At 40.0% G+C, this 16,287-nt stretch overlaps 4 protein-coding genes across 4 annotated transcripts; all 4 read left to right on the top strand.

The window, feature by feature from the left end:
* Positions 1-248: 248 nt before the first annotated feature.
* On the top strand, positions 249-4,028 carry TM35_000101780 (putative protein SERAC1-like; the record flags this gene model as incomplete). The annotated part of the gene is made up of 1 exon (XM_029024669.1): positions 249-4,028. One exon carries the CDS (start codon positions 249-251, stop codon positions 4,026-4,028), a length of 3,780 nt encoding a protein of 1,259 aa, XP_028883976.1.
* Positions 4,029-4,492: 464 nt separating this feature from the next.
* Positions 4,493-6,859, top strand: TM35_000101770 (kinesin K39; the record flags this gene model as incomplete). Its single annotated transcript, XM_029024668.1, has 1 exon — positions 4,493-6,859. The coding sequence occupies one exon, from the start codon at positions 4,493-4,495 to the stop codon at positions 6,857-6,859; it is 2,367 nt and encodes a 788-aa protein (XP_028883975.1).
* A 949-nt stretch (positions 6,860-7,808) lies between these two features.
* TM35_000101760 (putative protein kinase) lies at positions 7,809-9,308 on the top strand (the record flags this gene model as incomplete). The annotated part of the gene is made up of 1 exon (XM_029024667.1): positions 7,809-9,308. One exon carries the CDS (start codon positions 7,809-7,811, stop codon positions 9,306-9,308), a length of 1,500 nt encoding a protein of 499 aa, XP_028883974.1.
* Positions 9,309-11,754: 2,446 nt separating this feature from the next.
* Positions 11,755-14,130, top strand: TM35_000101750 (putative ATP-dependent chaperone; the record flags this gene model as incomplete). Its single annotated transcript, XM_029024666.1, has 1 exon — positions 11,755-14,130. The coding sequence occupies one exon, from the start codon at positions 11,755-11,757 to the stop codon at positions 14,128-14,130; it is 2,376 nt and encodes a 791-aa protein (XP_028883973.1).
* Positions 14,131-16,287: the final 2,157 nt, after the last annotated feature.

Genomic DNA, 16,287 nt, shown 5'->3' with positions numbered 1-16,287 from the left:
GATTTTCTTCACTCATTTTCTGGTTCCGTCCTTTGCTTGATACATAGATAATTATGTATATATATGTGTTTTTTTTTTTTTTCTGCTTTCTTTTCTCTTTCTTTGCTTCATTACTCACTGAAACATACCCAAACACATGGTATCGCTCAAAGATGGGACTTGTGTAGTGTACACAAAAGGACACACCGAAGGTGTGTTTTTATTTTTTTGGTGGATATTTCATTATATTATATCGTTCTCCTGCAGATATGAAATCCTCTGCTGAACGATGGAATAGTGTCATTTCGCTTTCTTACCATAAAATGTACCCTTCCCTTACGGAAAAAGTCTTTCTACTTTACAATGGCATCGCTGGTGATGCTGACTTTGATGTCGTGCTGGTTCATGGACTTGGAAGTGGAGAGTTCCAGTGTTGGACAAACGAGCGTGGTCTACTTTGGCCTGCTGTATTTCTTCCGCAGGATTTCCAGCGTTGTCGAATTCTTTCGGTAGGCTACTCGCATACTCTATGGCAATGGGCATCTCCGGCGAACGTAGAACAAGTAAGGAAACATCGAGAAGAACAAGAAGAAGGGAAAGGGGATAGTAGTATCTTTCACTGGTGGGGTGCAGATACGCCGGGTGGTATAAATTCTTCTTCGGAACTTAGGTTATCCAAAGAGGATGTTAAAAAGACAAGAGAAATCTTAGAGATATCTTCGGTTAATGAAACCCAGCTACCACATCTTACTTCACCTATGAAGGAAAAGGAGGAAGAGACATTGGAGCACTGCGCAAAAGATCTTGCAAAACGAATTCTTTCTAATTCTGTAGGCGTCGGTAGGAGACCTGTCGTATTTATTACCCATTCTCTTGGTGGGTTAGTTGTCAAGCAGATGATTCTTTCCTTGGAATTATCGGTTTCATCATCTTTGGAGAAAAACCATGATAACGAAGATGTATCATCGGCGAAGTTGCTACTGAGTTCTCTCCGAGGTATAGTGTTTTATGCAACACCGCATTTTGGAGCGCCAATTGCGAGTGTTGTAACAATTTTAAAACATTACTATCAACGATTAGGTGGTATAGGACCCTCAGAGGTAATTGCCACCCTTGGTGACTACAATAAAGAGTATCTGTCAAACTTAAATAAACAATTTTTCCGTGTGATTGAGCACTGTGGTAAGAGTGGATTCGTTAATATTCTTTCCTTTGGTGAAACACGACGAGTAAATGGCATAATTCGTATTGTGGAGCCGGAGTCTGCTAACCCCACACTAGATGATGAGCGATTCCCCTTTTATCTCCTTGACGTTGACCACTTTGAAGTAAATTGTCCAGTATCAAAGGATCAACCAAATTATACAATTTTATTTGCTTTTATCGAACGTATGCGGCGGAATGGGTTACTGCATTCTGGAACAGTGAAAGATGAAAATTTTTTATCAGAAGAAAGGTTGACTTTGGAAAGAAATAAGGAAACTGTTGTTGATAGTCATTTTACAATGGAGGAAGTGCTCTTTAATAGTTCATTTACTAACCACAACGGGAATAATATATTTGTTGAGACATATTTATTGCTTACATCACTTGAGCAATTGACGCAAAAACTACGAGCGCATTCTGTGTCGCTATTTGGGTGTATGATGCCTACACAATTAGAAAAGCTTCTATCCTTAGTGGTGGATGTTTTCAATTATGCCAGTGCATCTTCTACGCTCTTACAGAAAGAGATTGTTGTTATGCTTAATACGCCGTTACAACTCCTCAGGTACTGGTTAGAGCGGACTCTAGCTACTCTACAAACTGTTTTGTTGCGGCAAGCGGAGGGCATTCCTCCTCCCCTCTGCAATCTATCCACTTCAGAAAGAGGTGTTCTGGATGACATGGACTATGCGGTAGTAATACTACGCTCTGAATGGGAATGGTGCCACACTCAACTTAATAAAGCTTGTATTTCCAATAACATTTACCCAGACGTGCTCTTCTTTTCCCATTCCATTATTGTTGCAGTTGCTAATACTATGGAGGACGATTGTGGTTCTCTCATTACGCTCGCCATGGGTTGTATACAAGAGACTTTCGGTTGGCAACGGAATGTAGGTATTTCATGGGCAATGCAGGAAACATCTACTGGAATTTTAACATCTGCTTCCGCAATGAGATCATTCCTTACAGGGTGGTTCTGTTGTAGCATTTCTAGGAAGTATGAAGATGCTGCCATTGCATTCCGGCGATTTGCTCGCGATATTGCGATGCTGCAACGGGATTCCTACAGTGCGAAACCACTTATAAATAGTTCTAAAGAAAAATTATCCACCAAGAAAAAGGAAGTACCTTTTTTTTGGTGGTGGGAAAGTAATAAACCTAGTGATAAGGTAAATATATTTAGTAAAAAGAAGAGTAATACCCTTTTTCATGCATTCGAATTACTAGCGTATGCTAGTCTCTGTTGGTGTCAGATTCGCCTTAACCAACGTATTGGGGTTTTGCTACCTCCTGGGTTCTCAGATGCATCGACGCAGCAAATAGCACTTCATCGATGTTTGGTGGAAGGACGTCATCGATATAGTATTTTGGAGCACTCTCTTGATATCAACAACGTTACAGATCGTCCTTTTTTTTCTGCAAAAGGTGCTACTACTTCATCTAATTTGCGTAGTGAAGAAGAAATACATGAGGATATAGTGGAAGAGCAGGTGATTCGATCCTTTTCCTCCGTAACTGGTCTCGCAAAGAGTGATGCATCTTGGCGTAACTTTCCCTTTGCATTTGAGAGTGCAGAACAGCAGGAGGAAAGTATCGAAAAGATGAGAGATCGATTCGTATCTAGTGTAATGCTATTCTGGTGGATCATGGAACGACGTGTGGAGTTTCACGCACCGATGGAAAATATGATTTCGAAAAAAATGAATCGAACACAGGACATATATAACTTGGAAAGCCATTCAAACTGGGTGTGGGAAAAAGCACATCCTCAGCTAAAGAGTCATTGGCTTACGTGGAGGTTTGTTGAATGTGAAGATGCAGATAAGAATCATAATAAAACAAATAGTGAAAGTTTTCGTCTCTTGACGGATGCGTTACAGTTATATCCACACAACACTCTTGCACAGTACTTGATGGGACAAAATCTTTTTCTCTGCAAACAACTGAAAGAAGCTGCTAATGCCTACATCAGTGTTTTGGAGTCTACACGTTGCCTTTTTCACCCAATAAACCGTGCTGCTGCTGTGGGTCTTGGCTGGGCGCATCTGCATCAGGAGAATCAACATAATTCTTCTTGGGTCCCTAAAAGCAGTAGTATTAGTAGTGTTGTGGATACCCTTTCTCTTTATAGTGCCCCGGAAGGGTTAAAAGAGTGGTGGCGACTCGAAAACTTTCCTAGACAGAGGAAAAGAGAGGAGGTTTCTTTTCGACGAGTTGACTCTAATGAAAAATCAAATCATCTGGAGAGAGCCTCTGCACTTTTTAAAATGGTTCTATCGCTTGATCCCTGTAACAAGGGAGCTCTTTGTGGTATGGGGCGTGTGAAAATGTTAACAACTGGAAACGTATCTTCTTTTGAGTTTTCAGATGCTAGTCGATGTTTTGCAGCTGTACTCAGGGATACAGATACAAAAGGGACGAAAAGCCGATGGGATGAGGGGAACAACGTGGTAGCAATGAAGAATGGGGTATGGGAGTCTCGTGCTGCCTATTGGTTGGGAGAGATTGCGAGATGCAGTATTCCTACAGACCCTTTAATAGTTAACAAAGAAGAAAGTAGTGCGACTGTTTCCAGGCAGTTGTGGGAGTTCGCGGTGACACGGTGTCCAGAAAATGACTGGGCGCTCACATCCTTGGGGCTGCTCTACACGAGGTATTATTATGACCACGTTGACAGCAACACTATCGCACAACGGGATAAAGGTGTGGAATTACTTCAGCGTGCATTTGTTCTCAATGCAAAGAATACATGGACACTTTGGGGACTGGCCCAGTTCGCGACTGATCCAGGGCAGCGTCACATGTGTCGTCACCTCCTAACAAAGCTTTTAAGGAAGTGAGATGCTTTGATCGGGAACGTGCACAACAAAGTTGACAGAGTGAGGAAAAAGAAATTGAGGAAGTGGAAAAAAAAAAAATGAACAGTAATCTCAATGAGATAGAATAATCTGTCTTTCGAAACATGTTTTTTTTTTTTTTTTCTCCTATGTGCATAGCCGTACATATGATTCTGGAGAGTCTATTGCCGTTATTGTTTTATTTATTTATTTTTTTTTCTTTGCTGTGTTTACCATATTGGGTTCTTTTACTTTACTTTTTACCTAATACTATTCCTTTTTCTTCTTCTTTGTTTACTGAAACGTGTATTTATGTGTGTCATGCAGGAAGGGAAGAGGCGCTGTTTCAGGAGAGAGTAGCCTGCATTAATTGAAGGAAAGAGAAAAGAGTAGAAAAAAAAAGAAAAAGAAATAACCCCATAGAAAATTTGCCTGTGTGTGTTTGTGTGAGTGACCCAGTGAAAGAAATGTCTGTGAATACCAGTGCGATTGAGATCAATAGCTCTGGCCTCCACACTTCTTCCTATCCTGATGGCTCATATGCTTTTAGTGTGGAGGAGGCCATACGAAGTCGCACCGCACCACCACCGCCATCGTCAGCATCGATGAATGGTGGTTTCAGCAAGTTAGCAGTAGAAGGGGAAGCCGATGTGGGGGCAACATCTGCAAGAACAGCAGCTGCAGAAGTTACAGAAAGGGATGAAGAGGGAGAAAGGAGAGGAGAAGAACACCAAGTGCGCCATCGTCCTAATCTTCAACTGCTCCGTGGAAGTGACAATTCTTGTGAGCCATATTATAATGAACAACAACAATACTTTAATGGAATACAACGTCGGGCTCCGCCCACTCCAGTAGAACGCACTGGGAATAATCGTACCAGCTCTATTGGGAGAGAAAGTACTCCTGCGCGACATGCAGAGTTACGCGAACTGCTTGTGACTGCGGAACGGGAATTAGCGGAAGTACGCGAAGAGTACTCTCTTCGTGGCGCCGAAATTGATAAACTCCGCGCAGAACTTGCACGAGAGCGAGAAGTTAACCGGAATTCACAGATTCGATACGATGATGCATTGCAAGAGCTGAGAGAAGAGCATGCAGAGCAAACACAGCGTCTGTTGGATCAAATTTCAGTTCTCAAACGACTCTCAGAAAATGTAATGGATGAAAAAGCAAAACTTACTGAAGAGACGGCGCAGCGCAAGCAGCAACTCCTTGCATTACTGGAACGAGAACGAGATGAAAAGAGTCACATTATGGCGGATTATAGACAACAAACTGAGGCCCTTATAGCGGAACAGGGTCGAGAAATTACCTCGATGCGAAGTACCCTTCAGTTAAGTCGTGAAGAACAGGAACGACTTCAGGCTGAACGTAAAGAACTTGAAGAGAAGATACAAACTCTAGAAGAACAAGTTACCCATCTTGAGAGTACGCTCACAAAAGAACGTACTGAAGCAGATAAACGGTTGCAAGAGATAAGTCAACGTCATGTACGAAAAATAGAAGAATTAACAGCTCAGAATGAAGAGATCGCCGCACGAACTGAACGTGAGGCTAGCAAGCAACAGGAACGACGACAAGAATTAGAGGATCAGCTCCGCAGTGTAGGAGAACGATTACGTGTGCTAGAAGAGTCTCATGCACTGGAGCAGCAAACCCTAAAGGAAACGTACAGACGTGAAGTAGAAGGACTCCGTGAGGAGCTGCAGATTGGGAATGCCCAACGTGAGCAATTGGTAGAACAACATGAGAAAGTAAAACAAAAGCTGTTAAAAAATGAAGAGAAGGTCACACAATCGTTGCGTCAGTCTGTAGAGCAATTACGTCAAGAAAAGGAAACGATGGCGGAAGAAGCGGTGCGACAGCGGGAGGAAATGCAGGAAAAACATTGGGCCAAGGTAAACCAACTTCAAACTGTTATTGAAGGCCTACGACGACAAGTTGCGGATGAGAGTGCGGCACGGAAGGATGCTGAGTCTGAGCGTGACCTCCTCACGGCACGGGCGGATGGCCTTCAGGGTACAGTAAGCCGCCTTGCCGGGGAATTGGAGTCACTGCAGGTGGAGCACCGGACCCGTGAGCGAGCGGCGGCGGCTGAGCGTGAGAGCTGCGTGGAGGAACTCCGCGGCCAACTGCTGGAGCGGGACGGGGAGCTGGCGGCCCTGCGGGGGGAGCTCGCCCAGCGGGAGGAGTCGGCCCGGCGGGACCTCGCGGCGGCGGCGGCAGAACTCGAGCGGGTCCGGGCGGAGGGCCGGCGGGCGGCGGAGGGCGAGCGGGACCGGGCAGGCCGGGAGCTCGCGACGGCGGCGGCGGAACTCGAACGGCTGCGGGCGGAGATTGGACAACTCCACCGAGACGCCGCGATGCGGGAGGGGGCGTGGCAGGACGAACTCGCCGAGATGAGAGAGACACACGAGGAAGATGTACGCCGCATGGATAATGTACTCCATGCACTTCGTGCCGACCTCACACGCGCCCTAGCATCCAAGACAGAGGGGCAGAAAGAAATGGCAACAGCACAGAGAGAGGCTCAGCGGCAGCGGGCCCAGTTGGAGGATGCACTCGCACTCGCAGAAGACGCCCGAACCAAACTCCAGGATGACGCACACTACCGAGAGCAACTGAATAATGAACTCCAAGGCACCGTGCGACTCCTAGCCTCAAAACTCGCAGCTAACGAGGATGACACAAGACGACTGCAGGAGGAACTCACTGACGTGAATACGCGCCTTCATGACGCACACACCCTCCTAGGGAGAAAGGATGCCGCTATTGGACAGCTGAATGCCCGACTCCGCGCGTATGAGGCGAGATCAGGGTCAACCTCCCTATGAAGAACCTCTAACGCTCTTCTTTTTTAGTTATATTGTATTTTTATTTCTATTATTATTCTGTGTGTGTGTGTCTGTGTGTATTTCGATCTTTATCATCATCACGACCACGACCACGACCACCACTCCTACACATACAAGAACACCATTTCTCTCTTTTTTGTCTATACTTGTTCCTTGTTTTTCTTTAGATATATTTCTTTCTCTCATTCCACCCTTCGTGTAACCCCTACTGGTTTCATTTTTTTTTTTTTCCTTTTACTACACACCCGGAGCGGAGTACATGGATAGTAAGAGAGAGGTAGAGTGGCTAAAGAGAGAGAATTAGAGAGGGCATAGAAATAGAGTGCCTTACAAAAGAGGCAACGAATGGAAAACCAAAAGAATCAAATTTATTAGGTAAACATATGAAGGTGTGAAGAAGGGTGGGGGTAAGAGAGAGAAAGAAAGAAAGAGACGTTGAAGTGTCATCAGTCATTGCCTGCAATACCCCCATGTAATATAGAGATAATTTCATATTTAGAGAAACAGCATGTGGGTGTGGGTATGGGATCACTTTTTAATATTCTTTGATCAAGTGAAATGGAGAACGAGTAAAAATTATAAAGAGGATAGGGTGGGGGAAGGGAGTGAGAAATAAATGGTTAGAAAAAAAGTGCGTGGATTGAGTGAGAGAGGTACACACGCATAGACACCGTTGTCGCACTCACTTTTTTTATTTTCTGTCAACACAATCAAAAAAGGAAAAAAAAATCGTATTACACTTCTCCGACTTATCGTCTTTCTATCGTTCTCTTGCCGTAGTAGTAGCTTATGTGATGCTTCTGCACTCTTGATTTTGTGTTTTTTTTTTTTCCTTTTCTTATTTTTTTTTATGAATGATTGTTTTCTTTTGCTCTTTTTCTTTTCTTTTTTCTTTTTTTGTTCTTTTCTTCCTTCTGTGATTGTAAAGATGTCCACGTTGAATCGGCTAAAGTGCCTTGAAAAGCTTGGCGAAGGGACTTATGGCGTGGTGTACAAAGCGAGAGAACTTGCAACCGGGCAGATTGTTGCCTTTAAACGTATGATTATCAATGGTGAGGATGAGGGTGTTCCCGCAACTGCGATACGTGAAGTTTGCCTACTGCGAGAACTAAAGCATGATAACATTGTCTCTCTACGTGACGTACTCTTTGAACCACCTAAAATGACACTTGTCTTTGAGTACTGTGAGTATGACCTCAAGAAGTACATGGATCGCAACCGCAATAAACCAGTACCAGAGTTGATGAAAGAGGTAAAGCAAATCTTAAGGCAAGTACTCGTTGGATTACGCTATATGCATCGGAAAAGTGTTGTACACCGTGATCTAAAACCAGAAAATATTTTTCTTAATGTTGGGAACACGCCTCATGGAATGAGTAAGACCACATTTTCAGAAGGAGTAATAAATTCAAGAAAGAATACTATAGATACCGTTATATCAAGTGCTACATCGCAAAAAGCCAATAATGGAAATGAACCTAACCACTCTCTTAATAATACTAATTTTGATCATGACACTATGCACAACAACACTAGGGATGGAACCACTCTTGAAAATGATCGTGCAAATGTGAATGAGGCTAATGAGAATGATATTAACAGTGATTCTTCTAATTTGGTGGTGAAACTTGGGGATTACGGATTAGCACGAGTAGAAAACATCCCAGTGAAAAAATACTCACATGATGTTGTCTCACTCTGGTACCGTAGCCCTGATGTTATGATGGGGACAGCACTCTATGGTTTCGCTGTGGACATGTGGTCTGTTGGTTGTATCTTTGCAGAGATGGTTACTGGAAAGCCATTATTCAGTGGACGTACAGATGTAGATCAACTTGTGAAGATATTTCATCTTCTCGGTACTCCCACACCAGATAATTGGCCATCCATGATGACTTATCCAAAGACGACTCAACTCTTGGGAGCTGCACAAGAACTCGTACGAAAACAAGCAGCCGTATCTGCCCAAAAACAACAAGTAACACAAACACTACAACGCTCTAATGTATCACAGAAACCAAAAGAACGCCAGCAAGATACAACCCGGGGAAATACTGTAAATCAACCCTCTCGTTCCAATGCTCAAGGTACGGATGAAGATGGTAATAAAGGCATATCGGCTGATATGGATGCGATTCAGAAGAATTTCTACAAATTTCCTCCCGAATTGTGTTTCCAGCCAACTTTTAGTGAATATGTGGAGGTGTCACACTTTCGCGAGCGAGCCGGTGATGACGGTGTGGATTTACTGCAGAAGTTAGTTTGTTATGAACCCTCACAGCGACTAACCGCCCATGAGGCGTTGTGTCATCCATTTATGAGAAATGTGACATCCCGACCACGACGCCCAGTAGACGCGATGTCCACTCTGCTTAGACAGGCACTGGAGGAACATGGCCTATTGGGGATGTCGGAGAAGAATGAATAGTCTATATGTGTACATATAAGTATATGTACGTATGACATGATGTCAATGTTAATAAAAAAATATAAATATAAATATATATGTATATATTTATTTATTTATTAGTCATCATGCCTATTATTATTATTATTATTATTATTATTATTATTATGCAATGTGGTAATGGATGTTGATGTGATAAAAATAGAAAGGAGAGAAATGTATTGTTGTTGTTACTTTTGTTGGTATTATTTCTTTTTTATTGTTTTTTTTTCAAGTTACTGCACTGTCATATTAAGAAGTAAAAGGGGATAAAGAGAGAGAGAGAGAGAGAGGGTGTGTGTATGTGTGTAAAAGAAATATATATATATATATATATATATGCCTGTATGTTTAGGTGCAATAACAGCTCTATCAGAAATGTATTAGTTTTCCTGGAGTAATAAATTCTCCTTTGTTGGTGTTTCTTTCTCTTTTTATCCCACTATTGGTTTACTTTTCTTGTCTCCATCTGTACCATTTAACTGAATAACAGCAGCAATACGTTCCCTTCCCCTAGTGTATATATTGATGTGTTTTCCCTTCTTTCATGGATTCCCTTGTCTTTATTTTATTTATTTGTTTATTTTAATTTTGTTTTCTTTTCCCATTCTTTTCCGACTATTGTGTATCATTCATGTAAATCAACCCAAGAGAACCCCCTATTGTTTTTATTTATTTATTTATTTATTTCTTTTTTTCATAACACACGACATGGCTATGTCTGCCCCCGACTAGAAAGAATTGTTGAGTGAATTAAACATTGATGGGGTTGAGACATTTATATTTAAAAAACAAAAAAAAACTTTGTTTTCCTTTTTCTGTGTTTGTTTATGTTTATGTTTATGCTCTTTTTAGAAATGTGATGATAGAAGAGCCATGTACAAAACGAAAATAAGAAATAAAAAAAAGTAGAATAAGAACTACAGAATATCAGGAACCATTGCCGACAAGATCGTCTATGTGTATCTATTACTCTGTTTACTCCTATTTCTGCTTGAAAATCCCCTTCCACTTTCCACCTCTCTCCAGGAAATATAAAGAAAACTAAAAGAAAATGTAGAAAACGTTTCTTTTTCTTTTTTCTTCTTCTTTCCTTTCTCTCTTCTTTTTATTTTCATTCTATGTTTTTTTTTTTTTTTTTTTTTGTATGCTTCTGTTTCTGCTTGTATACCAATCATGGTTACTAATCTTATAACAGATTGCCCACTGACAAAGAAAGAATTAATCCATCAAAGTAAGGACATGAGTGAGACACAGATCATATATACCTATAGATAGGTATAAATGACTAGTTGGCAAATGATGTTTATATACCTGTTTTTTTTTTTCCTTGATTTGTCTCGTACTTTATTTTTTTTTTTTTCTTCCTTCTTTCTTCTTGTTTCGCTGCGTATCTAATTTTGCATGTTTATATGATCTCTTTTTGTTGTTTTTGTTTTTGTTTTTGTTTTGTGTTTTCCATTTCCTTCTCTTCTTTCTACTTCCACTGTTACTGGTGTGAATCCCACCCTATGGTGTATGCTGTTTGCCTCAGTGGTTTTTTTGTTTTTATTTATTTATCGTTTTTCTTTTCTTCTTTTTTTTTTTTTCTCTTTGTGAACATCGACAACTTTCAAGGTTCCTGCAAAGGAGAATAAGTCATAGGGAAGAAGAAAAAATAAAAATAAATAAAAAAAAAGGGGCAAATACCTTTGTTGATCCGAATATCAACTCTTAAATTACTATTTCTTCATTTATATTAACACAAATATAAGATCGTGAGGAGGGAGACGTTAATATTTCTCTCTTTTTTTATTTATTATTATTAATTATTTATCCTCTCACTTGTGGCTGAGTGATTTCTATACTACACTCGACCTCCTGAGGGAAGACACTGTAGAGTCTTTGTACACCTGTGCGTTTCTGTGAACCACAAAAAGGAGGGGAAGTAGTAGTATTAGTTGTAGTGATAGTGATAGTGATAGTAGTAAAGGAAAAAAGAAAAGAAAAAAAAAAAAACAGCCAAACAAACCGAGAGAGCAAGTCTCTAAACGGTAATTAATAAGAACTAAAAGGACACAATTAAGACTCTCTGAAGTATAAAGAGAGTAGGAGGGATAAACCCAACACGGTGTTCTTATTAGCAACAAGAAGAAATATAAAGAAATACCAATCTAAGGAAAGAAAACAAGTAATTGGTTCTTTTAATCGAAAGAAAAAAATATAGAAAAAAAAATATTTATTTATTTATTTATTTATTTATTTATTTATTTATTTGTATAGACAATAAAAACAAAAGGGGTCTCATCCCACTGCATCCAACAATAACGAAAAAACAAAACGCAAAACAAGAAGAGAAGAACAAAGAACGAATAATAAGAGAAAAAAAAAAAAACCCCAAAAAAAAAGAAAAGAAAGAGGAAATCAGAAATAGTAGGAACAGGTAAAAATGCGAGATCAACGAGCGCAATCTCGCCGCCCTTGGAGGCCTATAAAACGCCGTTGGAAGTTGCGCCTTCTGAGAGGCCGAAAAGTTTTTATTCTTGCCATTCTCCTCCTACTACAATTGGTTTGTTTTCTCGCCTACACATGGCACTCCCGCACAGTTCCATATGGACGAGAGGGCCCTGTTGTCGACAGTGAGGGTCAACGTATTGTCTTCCCAGGCGAAACAGAACCACGGCATTCAGATGATATTACAGTCATCACATCTTTACAGACATATACACATGCAGAGTTGGAGAAGAAATACGCCAATATGGACTTTGTATACACATTTGTAAATGGTACAGAACCCAATCATGCATATCGTCGTAGTGTACTGCGTAAATGTAGTGAAACGATTAAACGATTGGAAGAGGAATATTACGAGAATGGAACCTTTACACAACCATTCTGTTCAGGTGTAAATATGCTACCTCGAGCCAAGACAAACGCGGATATTCTGCGCATCGTACATGGAACGGTAGCCAAGTCCTCCAGTACTCGTGATCGTGAACGGGATGAACTGCGGTATAGTATTCGAAGTGTTGAACAACATATGCGGTGGCATACGGGTCGTCTAATGCTTGTTTCCCCTGGTCATAACCCGTATTGGGTTCACAGACCCAATAATTTTATGTTAAGCGCCTGTATATCTAATAATAAGGAGGAATTACGAGGTCGCCATAATCGTATTACGACTATTCATCAAGATGCTATTATGCCTTATGGTCTTCGCCTTACAGTGGATTCACATACGATTGAAATGCAATTATTCCGTCTACGTAATATGACACCTATTCATGTATTTTTAAATGATGATTACTTTATTAATCGTGATGTAAAAGTGGCAGATCTTCTTAATGAGTATGGTGGTACCTATGTACGTACAGAACGGGGTATGTTACAGAAAGCCATTCGTGCAGATAATGGTAGTTCATGGATTGGTGGTGTTTGGCATACAAATCTCTTTAACGTGGTGGAATTGGATGTGAATGCCCATAATCATCTTCCTTCTAATCTTACCGATCGCTGGAAAGATGCTGGGTATGATGCTGAGCAAAAGATTCCAGTTCCTGGCACAGAGGCCTATATACATACCGCACGTCGATATAAACCGGAAATACTTCCACAAAAGGCATCGGCAAAACGTCCACGTTTCTTCGCCACACATGCTCCTTTTGTATATTGTACAAGGATGTTTGAATACCTAAACACACGGTATGAACGGGAAATTGCCTACAACACCCTTCACAATCGTGGTCGAAGAGCCAATGACTTATTTACACCTTTTGTATATAATGCATTTATTATGGCACGTCCATGGCAAAGTTCTCCACGGTTTTTACCCTATCTTAACGCTGTAAAAATGAGTCGTGAACAGGGAAAAGAACTTCCATCTCCTCTGAAGCTTGCCTTGGATAACAATGATGCCTGTGCCCCTGCCACACTTCTGCGAAGACCAGCATCAGAAGCGGCTTTTGCAAAATTTGTTGATGATATAGAACGTAATAAAAAGTCAATTCAGGATTTAAAAGAAAGGAATCCATTATTCTTTAATATAAATGATGGTTTTAGCGCTCCCAATAGTACTTCCCAACTTCAAGATTTCCTTGCAAACCTATTTTTCCAACCTGTACGAGTAGAGCGTTCAACGGAATCCAATATTCAGGAAGACTATGAAGAAGTTTACAAATCTCTGATGGAGTTGCCTATTGTCATTTTCGCTTCCTACAGTGAGGCATTCTGTCCGCTCGTCCGTAGTCTACAACTTGCCCTTCCAGATCATGAGGGAATGATATTGTTAGTACGGGACACTCAATTAGATAAAGAAGGTGAAAGTGATGATCTCGCCGCGGTGCGGAAACGTGTAAATCATCGCGTGATGAGTGCAGTACCTGTTACCCAGTGTACATACAATTCAAAAGTACAACAAATCACACTCGGAGAGTGGAGAACACTTGGAGAAGAAGTACTTGATGCTATTGATTCCCTCAAAGCGAATAAAGATATATCTGTTCCACTCCCTGGTGATTATATCGGTGGTTCGGATGTACGTGTAGCCGCTATATCCATTGATGCACGTACACGGCATCCACTAGATACTATTCAAGCTGTCTCCCACGCTATTCAAGTTCCAGGGCAGACCATTGCCCTTGAGGACTTTGTACCCTTTCCTCTCAGTGAGGGGGGAGAGTCTTTCTTGTTACTATCACTTGAAGATGCGAATCGCAAAGTGGTGCATTGGGTGCATGGGGCATCGGAAACGGATCTGCTGTTGACATTTCCCCTACCAGTACCAGCATATGAGGATCTTGAAGCGAAGGTGAAGTGGTCAGCATGAGATGATTGAGTGTTTAACGACTATATATATATATATATATATATATATATATATATATAAATGAATTAAAATCCTTTCCAATATTTAATAGCATACCACCCATACACATACACATATACACAAATATCATAACTCAAAATACAAAAAAAGACACATAGAACATTTTCTCTTTATCCTTCTAGTGCACCTTAAGAAGAGAAAGGGAGGAAAGTCGGTATAGTTTTTTTTTTTTTTTTTTTTTTTTTTTTTTTTTTTTCACATGTTCTTCTTCACAAATATCATAACTCAAAATACAAAAAAAGAAACATAGAACATTTTCTCTTTATCCTTCTAGTGCACCTTAAGAAGAGAAAGGGAGGAAAGTCNAAAAAAAAAAAAAAAAAAGAAATGGTTGAAGATGGGAGGAGGAAAGGATGGAAAAGGGAAAAGAATGGGAACTGTTACCACTCAAAGAAAATTAAAATATATGTATGTACAATGGTTTTTGTTTCTCTTTTCTCTAATGCTGGTTGTTTCTAACTCCCTTTTACTAATATTATGTTTACTTTTATTATTATTATTATTATTATTATTATTATTATTATTATTATTATCAATAACACGGGGATCCGTGTTCATTGTTTATTTTATTCACTGGTGTATATGCGTACGTATGCGTATGTGCATCCCATCATTATATCAATGTATATTTTCTTATTATTAAAAAAAAAAATTGTTAGATACTCTCTGTGGAGTTGGAGAATGATTACGAAGAGATTCATCTTATCTTATATTTATCTGGTATATATATACATATATATGTATATATCACGTTTTTCATTTTGGTTTTTTTTTTATTTTGGTTTTCTCTACACACACACACACTCTCTCTCTCTCTCTCTCTGGTTTTTCTCCTTGTAACGTTACTCCTTCCTTTCTTTTCCTTCCTTCCTTCCTTTTTTTTCCACTTTTGAGAGTGTCTTGTTTGTAAAGATTTTCTTTCTTTCCTTTTTTTCCCATCCCTTTTTACTATTACTCTTCTGTAGTGCGCTCTACTTTGTCTACCTGTCTTTCCTTGTATTTCATATGGATTATTCTTTTTTTTTTCATTGTTTCTTTTTTTTTTTTCTTGTGTCTTTCCACAGCTAGAAAGAGTGAGAGTAGAAGAAGAGAAGAACAAGTGTTATAACACCCCCCAAAAAAAGAAAAAAAGAAAGAAAAGGAAAAAAAAAAAGAGTAAAGCGCCAAAGTAAGAAGAAGAAGAAGAATAAAATGTCACAGGGAGAACAACAAGCGGCAGCCCCAAGTGGAGGAAAAGTGACATTTCGTATTATTCTTACCTCTGAGCGGACTCAACCATACCGTGTGATCAGTATTGCTGAAGAGGCCCCTCTCACCGCTGCCCTGCGCTTTGCCGCTGAGGAGTTTGGCATCGCATCTGTGGACTCCATGGCAGCCACAACAAAAGATGGAACTGGGATTAATCCTGCACAAACTGCAGGAAGTGTGTTTATGAAGTATGGACAGGAAATTCGTTTAATCCCCCGTGATCGTGTGGGATGTGCTTGATCTCTGTTATTATGAAATGGGAGGAGGGGAAGAGAGAGAGAGAGAGAGAATAAGGACTTTTTAAAAGGAAAAAAATTTTTTTTTGTTTATTCTGTTTTTTTTTTTTTTTTGCAAAGGAGTGAGAATGAGCAAAGGTATATGTAAAAGAGAAAGAAAGAAGGAAAGAGATTGAAACTATACAGATATAGATATATATCTAATTTCTTCTTTTTTGCTTATTTATCTGCGGGTGTGTCTATGTCTCTTTTTTCGATACGTGTCTATGGTGCAGCTTCTACGTGTTACCATTTCATGTGAAGAGGAAGGAAAGAAATTATTCATCAACCCTTGACAGGTAGATCAACTCTTCTTTGTCTTTATACACTGCAATATTCCTCCTGTGTGTACTGTTCTTTTTTTTTTCCTTTTTTTCTCTCTTTTGCCCATGTTTTTTTCTTTTCGAGAGAGTGTGTGTTGGCATATGTATTCGATATCTTTGTCTAGTCTTTTTTTGTATTTCGCATGGAATCGCGAGCGTCTTTTTTCGTTATTCTTCTTCTTCGGTTGTTTATTTTCTCTTTTCTTTCCTGCCGTAGAAAGGAATAGAAAAAAGGAAAAAAAAAAGAATAA

The sequence above is a fragment of the Trypanosoma theileri genome (genome assembly GCF_002087225.1).
Source record: "Trypanosoma theileri isolate Edinburgh chromosome Unknown TM35_Tth_10_V1, whole genome shotgun sequence".
Lineage (NCBI taxonomy): Eukaryota > Euglenozoa > Kinetoplastea > Trypanosomatida > Trypanosomatidae > Trypanosoma > Trypanosoma theileri.
Note: the sequence above shows the minus strand (reverse complement) of the source record. Positions and strands in the feature narration are given on the sequence as shown.